The sequence below is a fragment of the Gorilla gorilla genome, chromosome 4 (assembly GCF_029281585.2).
Source record: "Gorilla gorilla gorilla isolate KB3781 chromosome 4, NHGRI_mGorGor1-v2.1_pri, whole genome shotgun sequence".
In the NCBI taxonomy this organism is placed as follows: Eukaryota; Metazoa; Chordata; class Mammalia; order Primates; family Hominidae; genus Gorilla; species Gorilla gorilla.
Window position 1 is genome coordinate 9,180,183 of NC_073228.2, and position 13,616 is coordinate 9,193,798.

Genomic DNA, 13,616 nt, shown 5'->3' on the forward strand with positions numbered 1-13,616 from the left:
CTCCAATGAGGCCTGGGGTGCAGGGTGCATGTTGACTCCCACAGGTATGACAGGTGCTAGTGAGGGGTGAATGAGGGACTGGCACCTGCTCACCCCACAAAAGAGGGCTCTTCCCTGATCACCATCATTGTAGGAGCCGTGACCCCCATCTGTGGGGAACAATAGGTGGGGGGCACAGTGATGAGGATGTGGAAAAGCAAGGGAACATTTTGAAGATAAACAGGTAAACCCGGCCTGCTCGTGACCCGGCAGGGCCAGCCAGAGGCAGGAGGACGGAGGAGCCCGAAGCTCCGCCTCGGGAACCATCTTCACGCCAACACGTAAAGCAACACACATAAGTTGGAGGGGGCCAAGGAGAGGGCCGCGCTGCCACTCCGAAGCTGTTGGGTATTTGTAGCTGCTGAATCGCACGTGAGAGGCCGGCCCACTCCCCGGGGTGCTTCTGCGGCCACAGACACCTACCCCTTGGCTGCAGACCACCGCACGACAGTGTCCTTGTCCTTCAGCCCGACCAGCAGCTGCTCTGTAGGAAGAGGAAGGTGATGCATGACAGAGTCCACACAAAGTTCCTAGTTTCCCAGCTGTAAGGTGACCCATCCTGTACGCTACTCAGTGCATATGCTGAAGGGAATTACATTAACAATATTAATTTTAATGACAGAAGAAGAACATTTCCTTCTCTCCGTTCTCAAATAATCACATACAGCCATGTTCCCAAGTTCTCTGTTCCTAAGAAAGAGATCTACCCCTTTAAAGCAGGCTACAGGGAGCAGCTGCCTGCCCCCAGGTGAAGGCCAACATCAAGGGCCCCACCCAGGCCAGGGGAAGGGCCCGCAGCTCACGGGTGACCAAAGTGGGCTGGGAAGCTTCCAGAGAAAACCCCCAGCCAGCGGCTGCACGAAGACGTCTCTCCCAGGGACCAGGCCTTGGCGGCAGGCTGAACTTTTAAGAACCACACAGAAGCCTAGAGGATGCAGGGAGGGGTCGGGTCACACGGTGAGGGCCCTGCAAGCCCCAGCAGGGGTGAAGCCTTGGCCTGAGGGCACCAAGCAGCCCTGGGAAGACCCTGATGGAGAAGCTCGCTGAGTGACCACAGGGGAGGGTGGAGAGACAGTCTGGAGCCAGCACAGCAGCTGGAATGCGGGCAGGGGGGACTGCCTGCAGGGGGTGGGAGACGGGAACGAACCTGGGGCAGGCTGCGGACAGGGGGAAGGGGCAGACCCAGGGCCCCGCCCGGGACTCAGAACCGCCCAGCACAGATGTGGGCGCCTACCACGCAACCAGGGAGGGCTCTGAGAAGCAAAGGTCAAGGGAAGGGCCGGAGTGGATGCTGGCTCGGGGCTGGCAATGGCGCCACAGGCGCCCTGATGGTCACGGTCGAGGCGGGGTGCGGATGACTGGGGAGAAACCTGCCCTGGAGGGAGCGGCGGGGATGTGAGCAGAGTGCGGCACAGCACAGGCAGCGCAGCCCCGCCTGCCCATCAGGAAGCTGGGAGATACTGGGAGGATGGAGGCCTCACAGGGAGGGGACATGAGGAGGCCCTGCCTGGGTCCGGGGAAGACCTCATCCAACCACGGCAGGCGGGCAGGACAGTGTGTGGACAGGAGCCCAGGATGGTCGCCGTGAGGGGCTCCGCTGATGGCTCTGTCTCTGTGCAGCAGGAGACTCCACAGGAGGAGAACAGGGCAGTGGATGGAGACCTCTGCAAGGTGTAATGTGGTTTAAGGGAGTTTGAAATGGCTCCTGAGGTAAGGAACTGAGCAGGGTTTAGGGGCCAAGGAGCCAGAGACCTGAGCCCCAGGGACCCCAACTCAATTTCCTGGGAGAACTGTTTCCTGAGGACACACCCAGCTGCCCAGAGCAAGCAGCCCAGGTCAGGAAGGAGGCGAGGCGGTGGGAAAAAGGGCTTCTACGGCACACAGGAAGAGACTGTCCATGGGCCGGGACAGGCCTGGGTTCAGGAGCCAGAGGACGGGCAGCGACCGTGCACTCGGCGAAGGGGACGGGTGGCCAGACAGTGCTGGCACCAGCAAGGAAGAAGGAAGTGTGGTCCTGGAGCAGAGGGGAATTGGCCCGACGGTGCCCAAGAGCAGAGGCCGCCGCTTAGACCCCACGCACCTATCACACGCTCCACCCCCTCTGGGACGTCGCCATCGTCGTCATCTTCGGTCAGGATGAGCTGCTTCTGCTCACTCTGACCCTGAGTGAGGAGCTGCAGATTTGCAGCCAAAGATCGGCAGCCACGCTGGTACCTGTGCAAAGCAAAGCATCCTCAGATCAGCTTTGTAGCTCACAGCATCCTGATGACTGGAACCAGTCATTCAGTGTCACTTTGAATCTTAAAGGGTGCCTGTGAAAATTCCATGCACTTTGCAGAGACCGGATAAGAAGGGAGAACCTGGAGGCAGCGCCATCAGCACAAACTGCCAGGAAGATCCTGGTGTGGGCCACAAAGCACGCCCCGAGTCCAGAACATCCTCAGCTAGTGTCCAGCTTTGATTAGGGAAAGTCAGGAGAGAAGGCAGATGATGGGTACACAGACGACAGGACCAGCACCTTCCCCGGGGAAGCACCCGGCCTTCGGGACCCTCTGCCTCCTGGCAGCCCCTTCCTGAACAGCCACCACTGCCACCGCCCAGGCCACACACCGCCCCTTCATCACCAGGTGCTGCGTCTCACCGGTCACCAGTTCCTACAGATCCTGCCTCCCGAATGCCCCTCAAAAGGCAGCAACGTGTAACCCTCTTCACACCCACATGGGGCACCTGCATCGTCATCCCCTGGACACGTCATGAAGGGGCCCATGGCACAGGCCCCGGGACCTGGCTCCTGGTCAGGCCTGCTCTACACCTACTTACTGTGTGACTCTGAACAGCTCCTGAGCCGCTCCATGCCCCCACTTCCCCCTCTATAAAATGGGAACGCAGTCCTACGCAGAGAGCTGTGTGAGGAGCCGTCAGAGTCTGTGCTCAGCACGCAGCCCAGCCCTGCACTGAGCAAGGCCCCCGCGAACACGGCTGCTCCTGCCAAGGGTGAGTGCGGGGCAGGCCACCTGGCTGTGGGCCCTGCTTCCCCGGCCTCATGCAGAAAAGGTGTCCAGTGAGAGTTCAGGGCAGCTGCTGCGGCTGTAGCCTGAGACAGCCTCCCAGAGGACAAACATTGGGCTTTGGCGGCAGAACCAGAACTCACACACTGGTGCTGATGCCATCAACCTGCTTCGAATGACTCGTCCTAGCTCTAGCCCTCTGGGACTCAGTTTCCAAGTCTAGGAAACAAGGAGGGGGGGCGGTTTCCAAGACAGCCCACGACCCCCACCTCCTAGCGTTCCTCTCACACGGGGTGTGGCCTGGGCCCAATGATTCCCTCCCAAGGAACAGAATACGCAGAGTCTGGCGAGAGCTGCCACCTTCCAAACAGCCGTGGTTTCCACCCGCCTCTCAGCCTCCAATGAAGCCAGCTACCATGCTGTGCACTGCCCTGCGGAGGGGCCCACATGGTAAGGACTTCAAACAGGTCCCCACCAACAGCCCACAAGGCACCAGGTCCCGACAGCAACCCATGAGGAGCATGGAAGCACAACCCCCACCAATGCAGGCCTTGAGACGGCAGTGGCCAGGCCGGCGCCTTCAAGAAGCCTCAGGAGAGACCCTGACCGGGGACCCAGCTGAGCCACGTCAAGATTCCAGACCCACCAAAACTGTGAGGAAAAAGTGCACTGTTTAAGCTGCTAAATTTCGGGGTACACTGTAATGTAGGGTAAATGGTATGAAGAGAGTATCATCAGCCATCTTAGGACCATGGCGGAGACCATCAGACACCCAGCGAGATGCCTAATGCCCCAAGAGCAGGCACACCCCAGCCCCCACTCTCCCCTAACACCCCACAGGCAGGCACACCCCAGCCCCCACTCTCCCCTAAACTCTACAGGCAGGTGCACCCCGGCCCCCACTCCCCGCTAATGCCCCACAGGCAGGTGCACCCCGGCCCCCACTCTCCCCTAATGCCCCACAGGCAGGCACACCCCAGCCCCCAGTCTCCCCTAAACTCCACAGGCAGGTGCACCCCGGCCCCCACTCTCCCCTAAACTCCACAGGCAGGTGCACCCTGGCCCCCACTGCCCCCTAATGCCCCACAGGCAGGCACACACTGGGCCCCCGCTCTCCCCTAACGCCCCACGAGCAGGCACACCCCTGCCCCCACTCTCCCCTAATGCCCCACGGGTGGGCACACGCCGGCCCCCAGTCTCCCCTAACACCCCACAGGCAGGTGCACCTCAGCCCCCAGTCTCCCCTAACGCCCCACAGGCAGGCACCCACCGGGCCCCCACTCTCCCCTAACACCCCACAGGCAGGCACACCCCAGCCCCCAGTCTCCCCTAACGCCCCACAGGCAGGCACACACTGGGTCCCCACTCTCCCCTAACGCCCCACGGGCAGGCACACCCCAGCCCCCAGTCTCCCCTAACGCCCCACAGGCAGGCACCCACCGGGCCCCCACTCTCCCCTAACGCCCCACGGGCAGGCACACCCCAGCCCCCAGTCTCCCCTAACGGCCCACGGGCAGGTGCACCTCAGCCCCCAGTCTCCCCTAACGGCCCACGGGCAGGTGCACCTCAGCCCCCAGTCTCCCCGAACGGCCCACGGGCTGGCACACCCCAGCCCCCAGTCTCCCCTAACGGCCCACTGGCTGGCACACCTCAGCCCCCAGTCTCCCCGAACGGCCCACGGGCAGGTGCACCTCAGCCCCCAGTCTCCCCGAACGGCCCACGGGCAGGTGCACCCCAGCCCCCAGTCTCCCCTAACGCCCCACAGACCGGTGCACCCCAGCCACCATTCTCCTCACGCAAGCGCGCAGCTCAGCCACCTCACAAAGACCAGACGGCACCACAAAGACAATGACCTCAGGCTGCTTCTGCACGTGTCCTCCCGACCTCAACAATGGTGAGACTCGGACGGAAGACGTAAAGCCACTGTTGGCCAGCAGGTGATGGCAACCAAGGCAGGGCGACAATCCCCAGCGACGGGAAGCTGCAGGTGGGCCACCTCCACCTCCTCCCCGCAGGGGTACTTTCTACACTGTACCAAGGAAACAGCCCAGGAAGCAGCAATCTCACTGGGTGGAGGGCTCATATGTGGGGGAGAGGATGTTGGGGAGAAGAGAGCTGCTGAGACAGAGCCCCAAAACTCTGCCCAAAACTTCCCTTGGATCCCTGGGCACCCCAAGATAAGGAAGCACAAGGCGAGACTCAGACGCACCTGTCAGAGAATGGCTGGGAGGCCGAGTGCCGCAGAGAACCTGGAGACTGTGCGACCCTCAGAGGGCCCCGGAGACCCGGGCCCAGCAGGACGGGAGAGAAAGCCGTGACTTCCACCTAAGACCCTGAAAGGCTACATACTTAAAGCAAGGACCATGCTGTGGAGGAAAGACCAATCCCTGGAGGAAAAGAGCTGAGAAAGACCCACCCTAACAAAGCCTCGAGCCACGGCTGGCAGGAGGGGTGGGATGAACCAGGAATCTAACAGCCCGTCAGAGCGTAAGCCCGTCCTCATCAACAGAAGACAACCAAGGAGAGAACGGTACTAACAGAGACAACGAAAATCCAACCAAGGAGATAAAAATGGAAAAAAGTTAGAAATACATAAGAAACAGGAAACGTAAAGGAAGACGGGAGAGAAAAACAAACACAAGAAGGGGACTAAAACCCAACCACGTTAGAATTACGTGAAGTGTATGTGGCAACACGCACACCATTATCGAGAGAACTAGGATACTGGATTATTTTCTGTACCAACATTTCAGTGCTTGTGATGCTTAACTTTACATGTCAACCTGACTGCGCCGTGCGGCGCCCCGCTATTTCGTCACACCTGCTTCCAGTGCTTGTGTCAGGGGCTCTGGACCAGCAAAGCATGTGAATCTGTAGACAAAGTCAGGCAGAGGACCCTGCCAAATGCAGGGGGCCTCGTTCAGCCAGCGGAAGGCCCCAGCAGAACAAAACGCTGGCCCTCCCCGAGGAGGGGGGAAGCCCTCCTGCCTGGCAATCTCTCAGCTGGCCTTGTTCTCTCTTCAGACTAAAACCAATCAGCTCTTCCTGGGTCTCCACCCTGAGGCCTTTGGCCAAGAACCACCATGAGCTCTCCTGGTCTCCAGGCTCAAAGCCACGCCGACGCACACACATCCTATAGGCTCTGCTTCTCTGGAGAACCCTGCCTGGTACAGCACTGAACATTCCCCACAGCAGCATTGAGAAACTAGCCACGAACACTGTGCCTAATGAGCAACTTCCTACAGAGTGAGCTGCACACCCAACACTGCAACACAACACACGTCTCTGGAATTTGCCATCATCCAGGATGGAGTGTGAACTGACCTTAACCAAGTAATTCCTTCCCAAACCACACGTATTATAGCACTTGAAACAAACTGAAGGTCGCTAACACACAGCACCCTAAGAACACTAGAAAAGTCTGTCTCCTTGAGAACCAACCCGTTCACACCGGCCAGCTACAGACTGCTAAGACATCATTTCCGCCAGCAAGAAAGGCGGTTTCACTTTCTCCAACAGTCTTTGAAAGGGAGCCTGTCATTCAGACTCATCACTGATCCGATGCAGCTTTCCCCCACAGCGCGTCCACACCAGGGAGGCCGCACCGCCTCTGAGCAACAGGACGCACACACGCTGCCACGCCAGGGAGGCTGAGCTGACTCCGAGCCACACGACACACACGCCATCCTCCTGCCACGCTGACTCCGAACCACATGACGCACAGGCCGCCCTCCTGCCACACTGACCCTGAGCCACACGACACACACGCCGCCCTCCTGCCACGCTGACTCCGAGCCACACGACGTGCACGCCGCCCTCCTGCCACGCTGACTCCGAGCCACACGATGCACAGGCCGCCCTCCTGCCACACTGACTCTGAGCCACACGACACACAGGCCACCCTCCTGCCACGCTGACTCCGAGCCACACGACGCACACACCGCCCTCCTGCCAACGCCAGCTGCATTTCTTCCAACTGGGAGATGCAGTCAGAAAATAACCAAAAGAAAACCGTTCCTCTCAAAATGAGAAACACTTCTAGGATTAAAGAAATGAATGAAAGCAGAAAACACTTGTTACTAACACATCTTCTCTGCCATCACCACTGGACACAAAAGCCACAGCACCAGCCACACGAGACGCTCACCTACGGCTCAGCCTGCCCTCCAGATAGTGCCCCTGACTGTGTCCAGAACCAAGGTGCCTGCCTCCCCACCCCATGGCGCCTGCCTCCCCCACCCCGCAACAGGGCAACTGCCTCACCACAGCACCTGCCCCAACAGCACCTGCCCCGCCCTCATCAATGGCGCCTGCCCCCCACAGCAACCCCTCCCCACCCCGTGGCCCTTCCCAGGCACCACCCTCATGGTGCCTACCTCCATGCTGCCACCTTCGGCTTCAGGAATGTCAGCCCCAGTCGCTGCACAAGCTTCACCCCCAGCTTCCGCAGCAGGGTCTGGTTGCTCTCAGGGAGTCTGCAGCCATCGAGGCACCTGAGGACAGTGGCAGCTGCAAACAAGAACTGGACTCAGCGCGGGGAGGGCTGCGGGCATCTTCTGACTGCACCACCTGTGTCCCCAAAACCAACAGCCGGCTCCACGGGGGCCTTGAGGCAGGAGACATCACCAAGACCCCCATCATCCCAAATCATGAACCAAGAGCTGCTGGAGTTGAACCTACTCGACTTCCTTGCTGTGAAGCAACAGCAGTGGAGGTCAGGAGAGCAAGTGCTCAGAGGGCAGGGAGCCAACCTGAAGGGGGGCAACGCACACAAAGGCCCAACCGACCACAGGCACACTGCAGCCACGGAGCCCCCACAGGCCATGGGCATCCTGCGGCCACGGAGACCACGCAGGCCATGGGCATGCTGTGGCCGGGGAGAACACACAGGCCACAGGGCACACTGCAGCAACCCCAGAGGCCATGGAGCACACTGCGGCTGGGGAGAACACACAGGCCACGGGGTTCCTGTGGCTTGCTCTGTTTTTGAGGGGGAATCACTCGGTGTCATGCAGTGATGACAATAGCAGGACAGGAGGCTGAGCCAAGGGGAGGCTCAAGGTAGCACTGGGCACAGCACGACAGGGAGAGCCTGCGAGCAGGAGACGCCCGGGTGCTGCGACGAGGGCAAGCTGAGGCCAGGAGGACAGCATTCCCGGGACAGACAAGGGCTGGGGTGGAAGTGCATGGCGGCTTCAGAGATGGGCTGGAAGTGAAATGGACAAGACTGCAACCAACTGACAGGGGACAGCAGAAAAGAAGAGAAGCTGAAGACAGAGCTGAGAGTTAGGTGAGGTGATGGAAGACAAGGAGATGGAGGAAGGGGCAGTGGGGCGGGGACAGAGCAGGGGGGTGGGGGCTGGAGCTGCAGGGCCCTGCAGGAAGCTCTGCCTTGAGGCTGGGAAATGACAAAGAGTGAACGTTCACCAGTTTTATGTGGGTGCCGTGACCTCGGGCAGAGGTGCCGTTTAACTCATAATGCTTGCCTATAAAACCAGGTCAGCTGAAAGAGCATCTGAGTAACTTCTCAGAAGGCTCTGACAGTGGGCAGGATGAGCGTGGGTGACAAGCACGACAGCCCAAGAGGGAGCAGGTCTGTGTTCACGTCACCAAGGACGCTCCTCCCGCCGACAGGGCCTGGCAACGGCTGCTCACGTTCTCGGGTGTGGTGAGGACGTAAAGAGCCCCACCTTCCAGAGACACGTATGGAAGTGCACACAGGTGAGATGGTACTGTGTGTCCCTCCTGTGCGGTGCAGGGATGAAACAGGCCGCACACGAAAACTCGCACACTCCTGAGAGAGACACGGGGCGTGCACGCCATTCTCTCTTCTTTATACATGTTTCAAATTTTCCATAATGAAAAACTTTCAAAAAAAGAAAGTTATTCAAATTTGATATTCGGATAGTTGGTTTTTTTTTTGTTTTTTTTTTTTTTTTTTTGAGACGGAGTCTTGCTCTATTGCCAGGCTAGAGTGCTGTGGCGCGATCTCAGCTCACTGCAACCTCCAACTCCCTGGTTCAAGGGATTCTCCTGCCTCCGCCTCCCGAGTAGCTGGGATTACAGGCATGTGCCACCATGCCCAGCTAATTTTTGTATTTTTAGTAGAGATGGGGTTTCACTATGTTGGCCAGGCTGGTCTCGATCTCCTGACCTCGTGATCCACCCGCCTCAGCCTCCCAAAGCACTGGGATTACAGGCGTGAGCCACCACGCCCAGTCCGGATAGCTTCTAAAACACACAAAGGCTCTAAGAAGTTTCTCTTTTTCCAGATGGTAAACCTCTGCATGGAGAAAAACACTGCCCTTATTTTCAGAAATTGAGGCTCAATCTAAAATTAAGAGAATTGAGCCAGGCGTGGTGGCTCATACCTTTAAGCCCAGCACTTTGGGAGGCCAAGGCAGGGCAGATCACTTGAGCCCAGGAGTTCAAGACTAGCCTGGACAGCACAGCAAGACCCCACTGCTAAAAAAATTAGCTGGGCGTGGTAGAGCTCGCCTGTAGTCCCAGCCACTCAGGAGGCTGAGGTGGAAGGATGGCTTGAGCCCAGGAGGTCAAAGCTGCAGTGAGCTGTGTCATGTATTCCAGCCTCGGCGACACAGTAAGTTGCAGTCTCAAAAAGAATAAATTAAGAGAATTAGGAAGAAGGCAAAAGAGGTGGTGGCTGTGGCTATCAGAGGAACATGGCTGCTCCTGGGCCCCAAGAAGCCAGGTCCAACCTCAGATCATGACACAGGCTTTGCCCAGAACTCCCTCACGAGACCCCAGGCAGCAATCCCTCTTTATCAAAAGACTAGGAAAGTGACAAAAAGTCCAGCTATTACGCCTGTAATCCCAGCACTTTGGGAGGCCGAGGCAGGCAGATCACTAGGTCAGGAGTTCAAGACTAGCCTGGCCAACATGGTGAAACCCCATCTCTATTAAAAATACAAAAATTAGGCCGGGCACAGTGGCTCACGCCTGTAATCCCAGCACTCTGGGAGGCTGAGGCAGGTGGATCTCAAGGTCAGGAGATCGAGACCATCCTGGCTAACATGATGAAACCCCATCTCTACTAAAAATACAAAAAATTAGCTGGGCACGGTGGCAGGCACCTGTAGTCCCAGCTACTCCGGAGGTTGACGCGGGAGAATGGCGTGAATCCGGGAGGCGGAGTTTGCAGTGAGCTGAGATAGTGCCACTGCACTCCAGCCTGGGCAACAGAGCGAAAATCCATCTCAAAAAAAAAAAAATACAAAAATACAAAAATTAGCTGGGCATGGTGGCGGGCACCTGTAGTCCCAGCTACTCGGGAGGCTAAGGCAGAAGAATTGCTTGAACCCAGGAGGCGGAGGCTGCAGTGAGCCAAGATTGTGCCACTGCAATCCAGCCTGGGCAACAGAGGGAGACTCAGTCTCAAAAAAAAAAAAAGTTCAGTTACTAAAACCCACAACAAAAAAAAGAACGATAGTATCCAAACATACCAATGTACAGTTCCTATATCTATGAATAAAATGTTAAGGAAAGACACTTGATTGTATATGAGCAAACTCACATCACAAAGATATCGTCTCTTAAAAATAAACCTTACCATAGGGCAAACAGTCTTCACGTTTTCCATGTTTAAATATTTGTGCCTAAAAAAAAAAAAAAAGATTTTTAATGTTACAAATGCAAATACAAGTTTAAAACATACACACAAATTGTGAAAACGATTCATCACATCTTTCAGAATTTTTATTCTAAACACTCACCACCTAATAATAAAGAAAACAGTTTCTGTACATGATAAAGTAATAAAGTAATTATCATGTACTTTATCTGAAAATAGGGATGCAATAAGTCCAGTCCCCTCATGGAGACTGCAGCCTCTCCACCCCTCCCTCATCAATGGCATCACAAAACGTGCCCAGGTTTAAGTTCAGGGCACTCCTAGCCTGGAAAAAGAAAACATCTCAGTAGGTTTTTAAAAATTATCTGCGTATAAATAAAGTTACAAAGGATTAAAGTTACAGGCCAAACCACCTGACACAAAGGCCTCCATCTGCATTCATGCTTCACCAACAAATGAGAAGGGTGACCAGCTCAGCCCGTGTCTCACACACACACCTGGCAGCCCGGTCCCCACGATGCGCACACATGGACATCATCACCTGGAGTCCATCAGACCAAACAGGAATATCAGATTTTCTCTCAAACACTGGTTCTAGCCCTCTTGAATTCTCAACCTGAGGTTTTACCTTCTGCTTTAAAGTCTGGAGGGCAAATGCGATGATTCACATAAATATCCAAGCCCCATAATCAAAGAATCCTAGAACTGAGCCCTTCTAAGAAAACGCGAATGAATTTCCTTTCCTTCAGAAAGCAGAATTTCACAGTCAAGGTGAGAACTGCGTCTGTCTCAGACTATCTGCACCGCACACCGCGCCACCCGTCCTGCTGTCGCCCAGCACATGGCAAAATGAAGAAGCAGGTGCCGCCCATCAGGAGATGCTCAGACAAGGTGAAGAGGCTTTCACTAAATACTGGTGTCTTTTATTTGCATTATGAACCCTGTAAGCTGCCTGATCTCTTACTTAAGTGTAGAATAGAAACAACTTCTTAAAAGGAGAGGGAACTTAAGACTCTCTCCATGGAGCCCGCTGGGGGGCTCTCCTAAGCGCTGAGCGGAGAAGCAGCGAAGGCACGCAGACCACCAGTCACACCTGTGGTGCAGATCCCACACCTACGAGCAAAACGGGAAGGAGACAGCCAGACAGACCACCAGTCACACCTGTGGAGCAGATCTCACACCTACGAGCAAAACCGGAAGGAGAGAGCCAGACAGACCACCAGTCACACCTGTGGAGCAGAGCAGGGTCTCTGAGTTCCTGTTCCTCTGTCTGTAAAACGGGGCAGTGGCAGCACCCACCTCACTGAGCCACTCAGAATAACACATTCACCAAGGTGATCAGAGACTTAGCCCCTTTCTCTTTAGGGAAATGGATAGTAACACGTTCCCTACCAAGTGAATGGAGATGATCCTTGTTTGCCCAAAACAAGTTCTCATTTAACTTTAAGAACTCTTCCCCATCTTTAGTTTGTGTGAAATATAAAATCGAAAGTTAAATTATTTCACACCAGTCCAGATGTATCCAACTTAATATGTGTTTTAACCCTAAGTCATCGGTTTACAGAGCCAACAATTGCTGAGCAGAAACCGTAGGGCACAGGCGAGCTCCCCCCAACGGGACGCAGGGTTCGGGGGCAGTCACAGGGCCAAGCACACACTCGAATTTCCTGGGAGGTGGGCTGACAGCCTGAAGCCCACCAGTGTGCAACCAGAAGCCGAACCGCGCCTGGGGGATAAGAAGACAAGACACTTCACAGAGAAGCTGTCACTGTGGCCGGCTGGCCAGCTCAGTGGGGAACAGAGTTTGCCAGACGGACAATCAAGGGTCCCTCACCCACCACCTTGGTAGGCTTCCAACTGCCACAACCAACAGAGGCAGGCAGGAGCGATGCCAGTGACCCCCAATCCCAGGTCAGAAGCCTGGCGGCCTCTTTCAGGGCCTCTCCAGACACCTCCCCTTGAGACACTCCCTCCGGGAAGCCGGCTGCCATGCAGGAAGAGCCAGCTTCAGTCGAGGGCCCCCGCCGCACCCAGCCCTTCAAGGCACCTGCCACGTGGTCTTTTCGGCAGAGGCCCAGGCATCAAAGGGCAGTAACAAACCGCCCCCTGCACCCCACCCTGCGAGGCCACAGAATCGATCCATGCAAGAGTGCGGCTGTCACTGATGCCACCAGCTGTGGAGTACGTTGTTCCACAACAAATGAACCTGGGAGCGGCTGAAATCTCATCCTACAGGCAAAGAGCACCACTGTATCACCTGCAGCCACGGCCACATGACCAGATTCCAACCGCAGCGGGATGGAGAACCTGGGGATGAACAGTGAAGTGCTCAACAACGAAGACCGCTACAGAGGCTGCTGGAAAACCCCAGTGGGAAAGGCCAGAACCTAAACCAGAAGAGCAGCTGTGCAGCTGTGGGCGGACGCAGGACAAAGATCCGGGAAATGACCACTCTCAGCAACAGGCTACCACGTTCCCCGGTCTCTCTCAGCAACAGGCTATCGTGTCCCCCGGTCTCTCTCAACAACGGGCTACCACGTTCCCCGGTCTCTCTCAGCAACAGGCTACCACATTCCCCGGTCTCTCTCAACAACGGGCTAACATGTCCCCTGGTCTCTCTCGGCAACAGGCTGACGTGTCCCCCGATCTCTCTCAACAACAGGCTACCACGTTCCCCGGTCTCTCTCAACAACAGGCTATCGTGTCCCCCGGTCTCTCTCAACAACGGGCTAACATGTCCCCTGGTCTCTCTCGGCAACAGGCTGACGTGTCCCCCAGTCTCTCTCAACAAGGGGCTAACGTGTCCCCCAGTCTTACTTGGCAACAGGCTAACACGTCGTCTGGTTTCTCTCACTCTCACTAAATAAAAAGAATCCAAGACACTGTGAAATTCCTAGAGTGCCCTCACACATGAACGTTCTTTAGTCACTAAATTCCTATGAAACGTAGTACAACATTCTCTACAGCAGACTAAGATA

The 13,616-nt window shown here is 56.3% G+C and overlaps 1 protein-coding gene across 6 annotated transcripts in view; it reads right to left on the reverse strand.

The window, feature by feature from the left end:
• TBCD (tubulin folding cofactor D) overlaps positions 1 to 13,616 on the reverse strand; it is a 197,583-nt gene that overhangs the window by 140,946 nt on the left and 43,021 nt on the right. For all 6 annotated transcript variants that reach the window (XM_019026377.4, XM_019026376.4, XM_063705981.1 and 3 more), the window contains exons 8-11: positions 10,618 to 10,663; positions 7,424 to 7,556; positions 2,120 to 2,253; positions 463 to 523 (exon numbers count right to left, since the gene is read on the reverse strand). In XM_019026377.4, the coding sequence (XP_018881922.3) occupies positions 463 to 523; positions 2,120 to 2,253; positions 7,424 to 7,556; positions 10,618 to 10,663 (374 nt within the window). The remainder of the gene's footprint in view (positions 1 to 462; positions 524 to 2,119; positions 2,254 to 7,423; positions 7,557 to 10,617; positions 10,664 to 13,616) is intronic.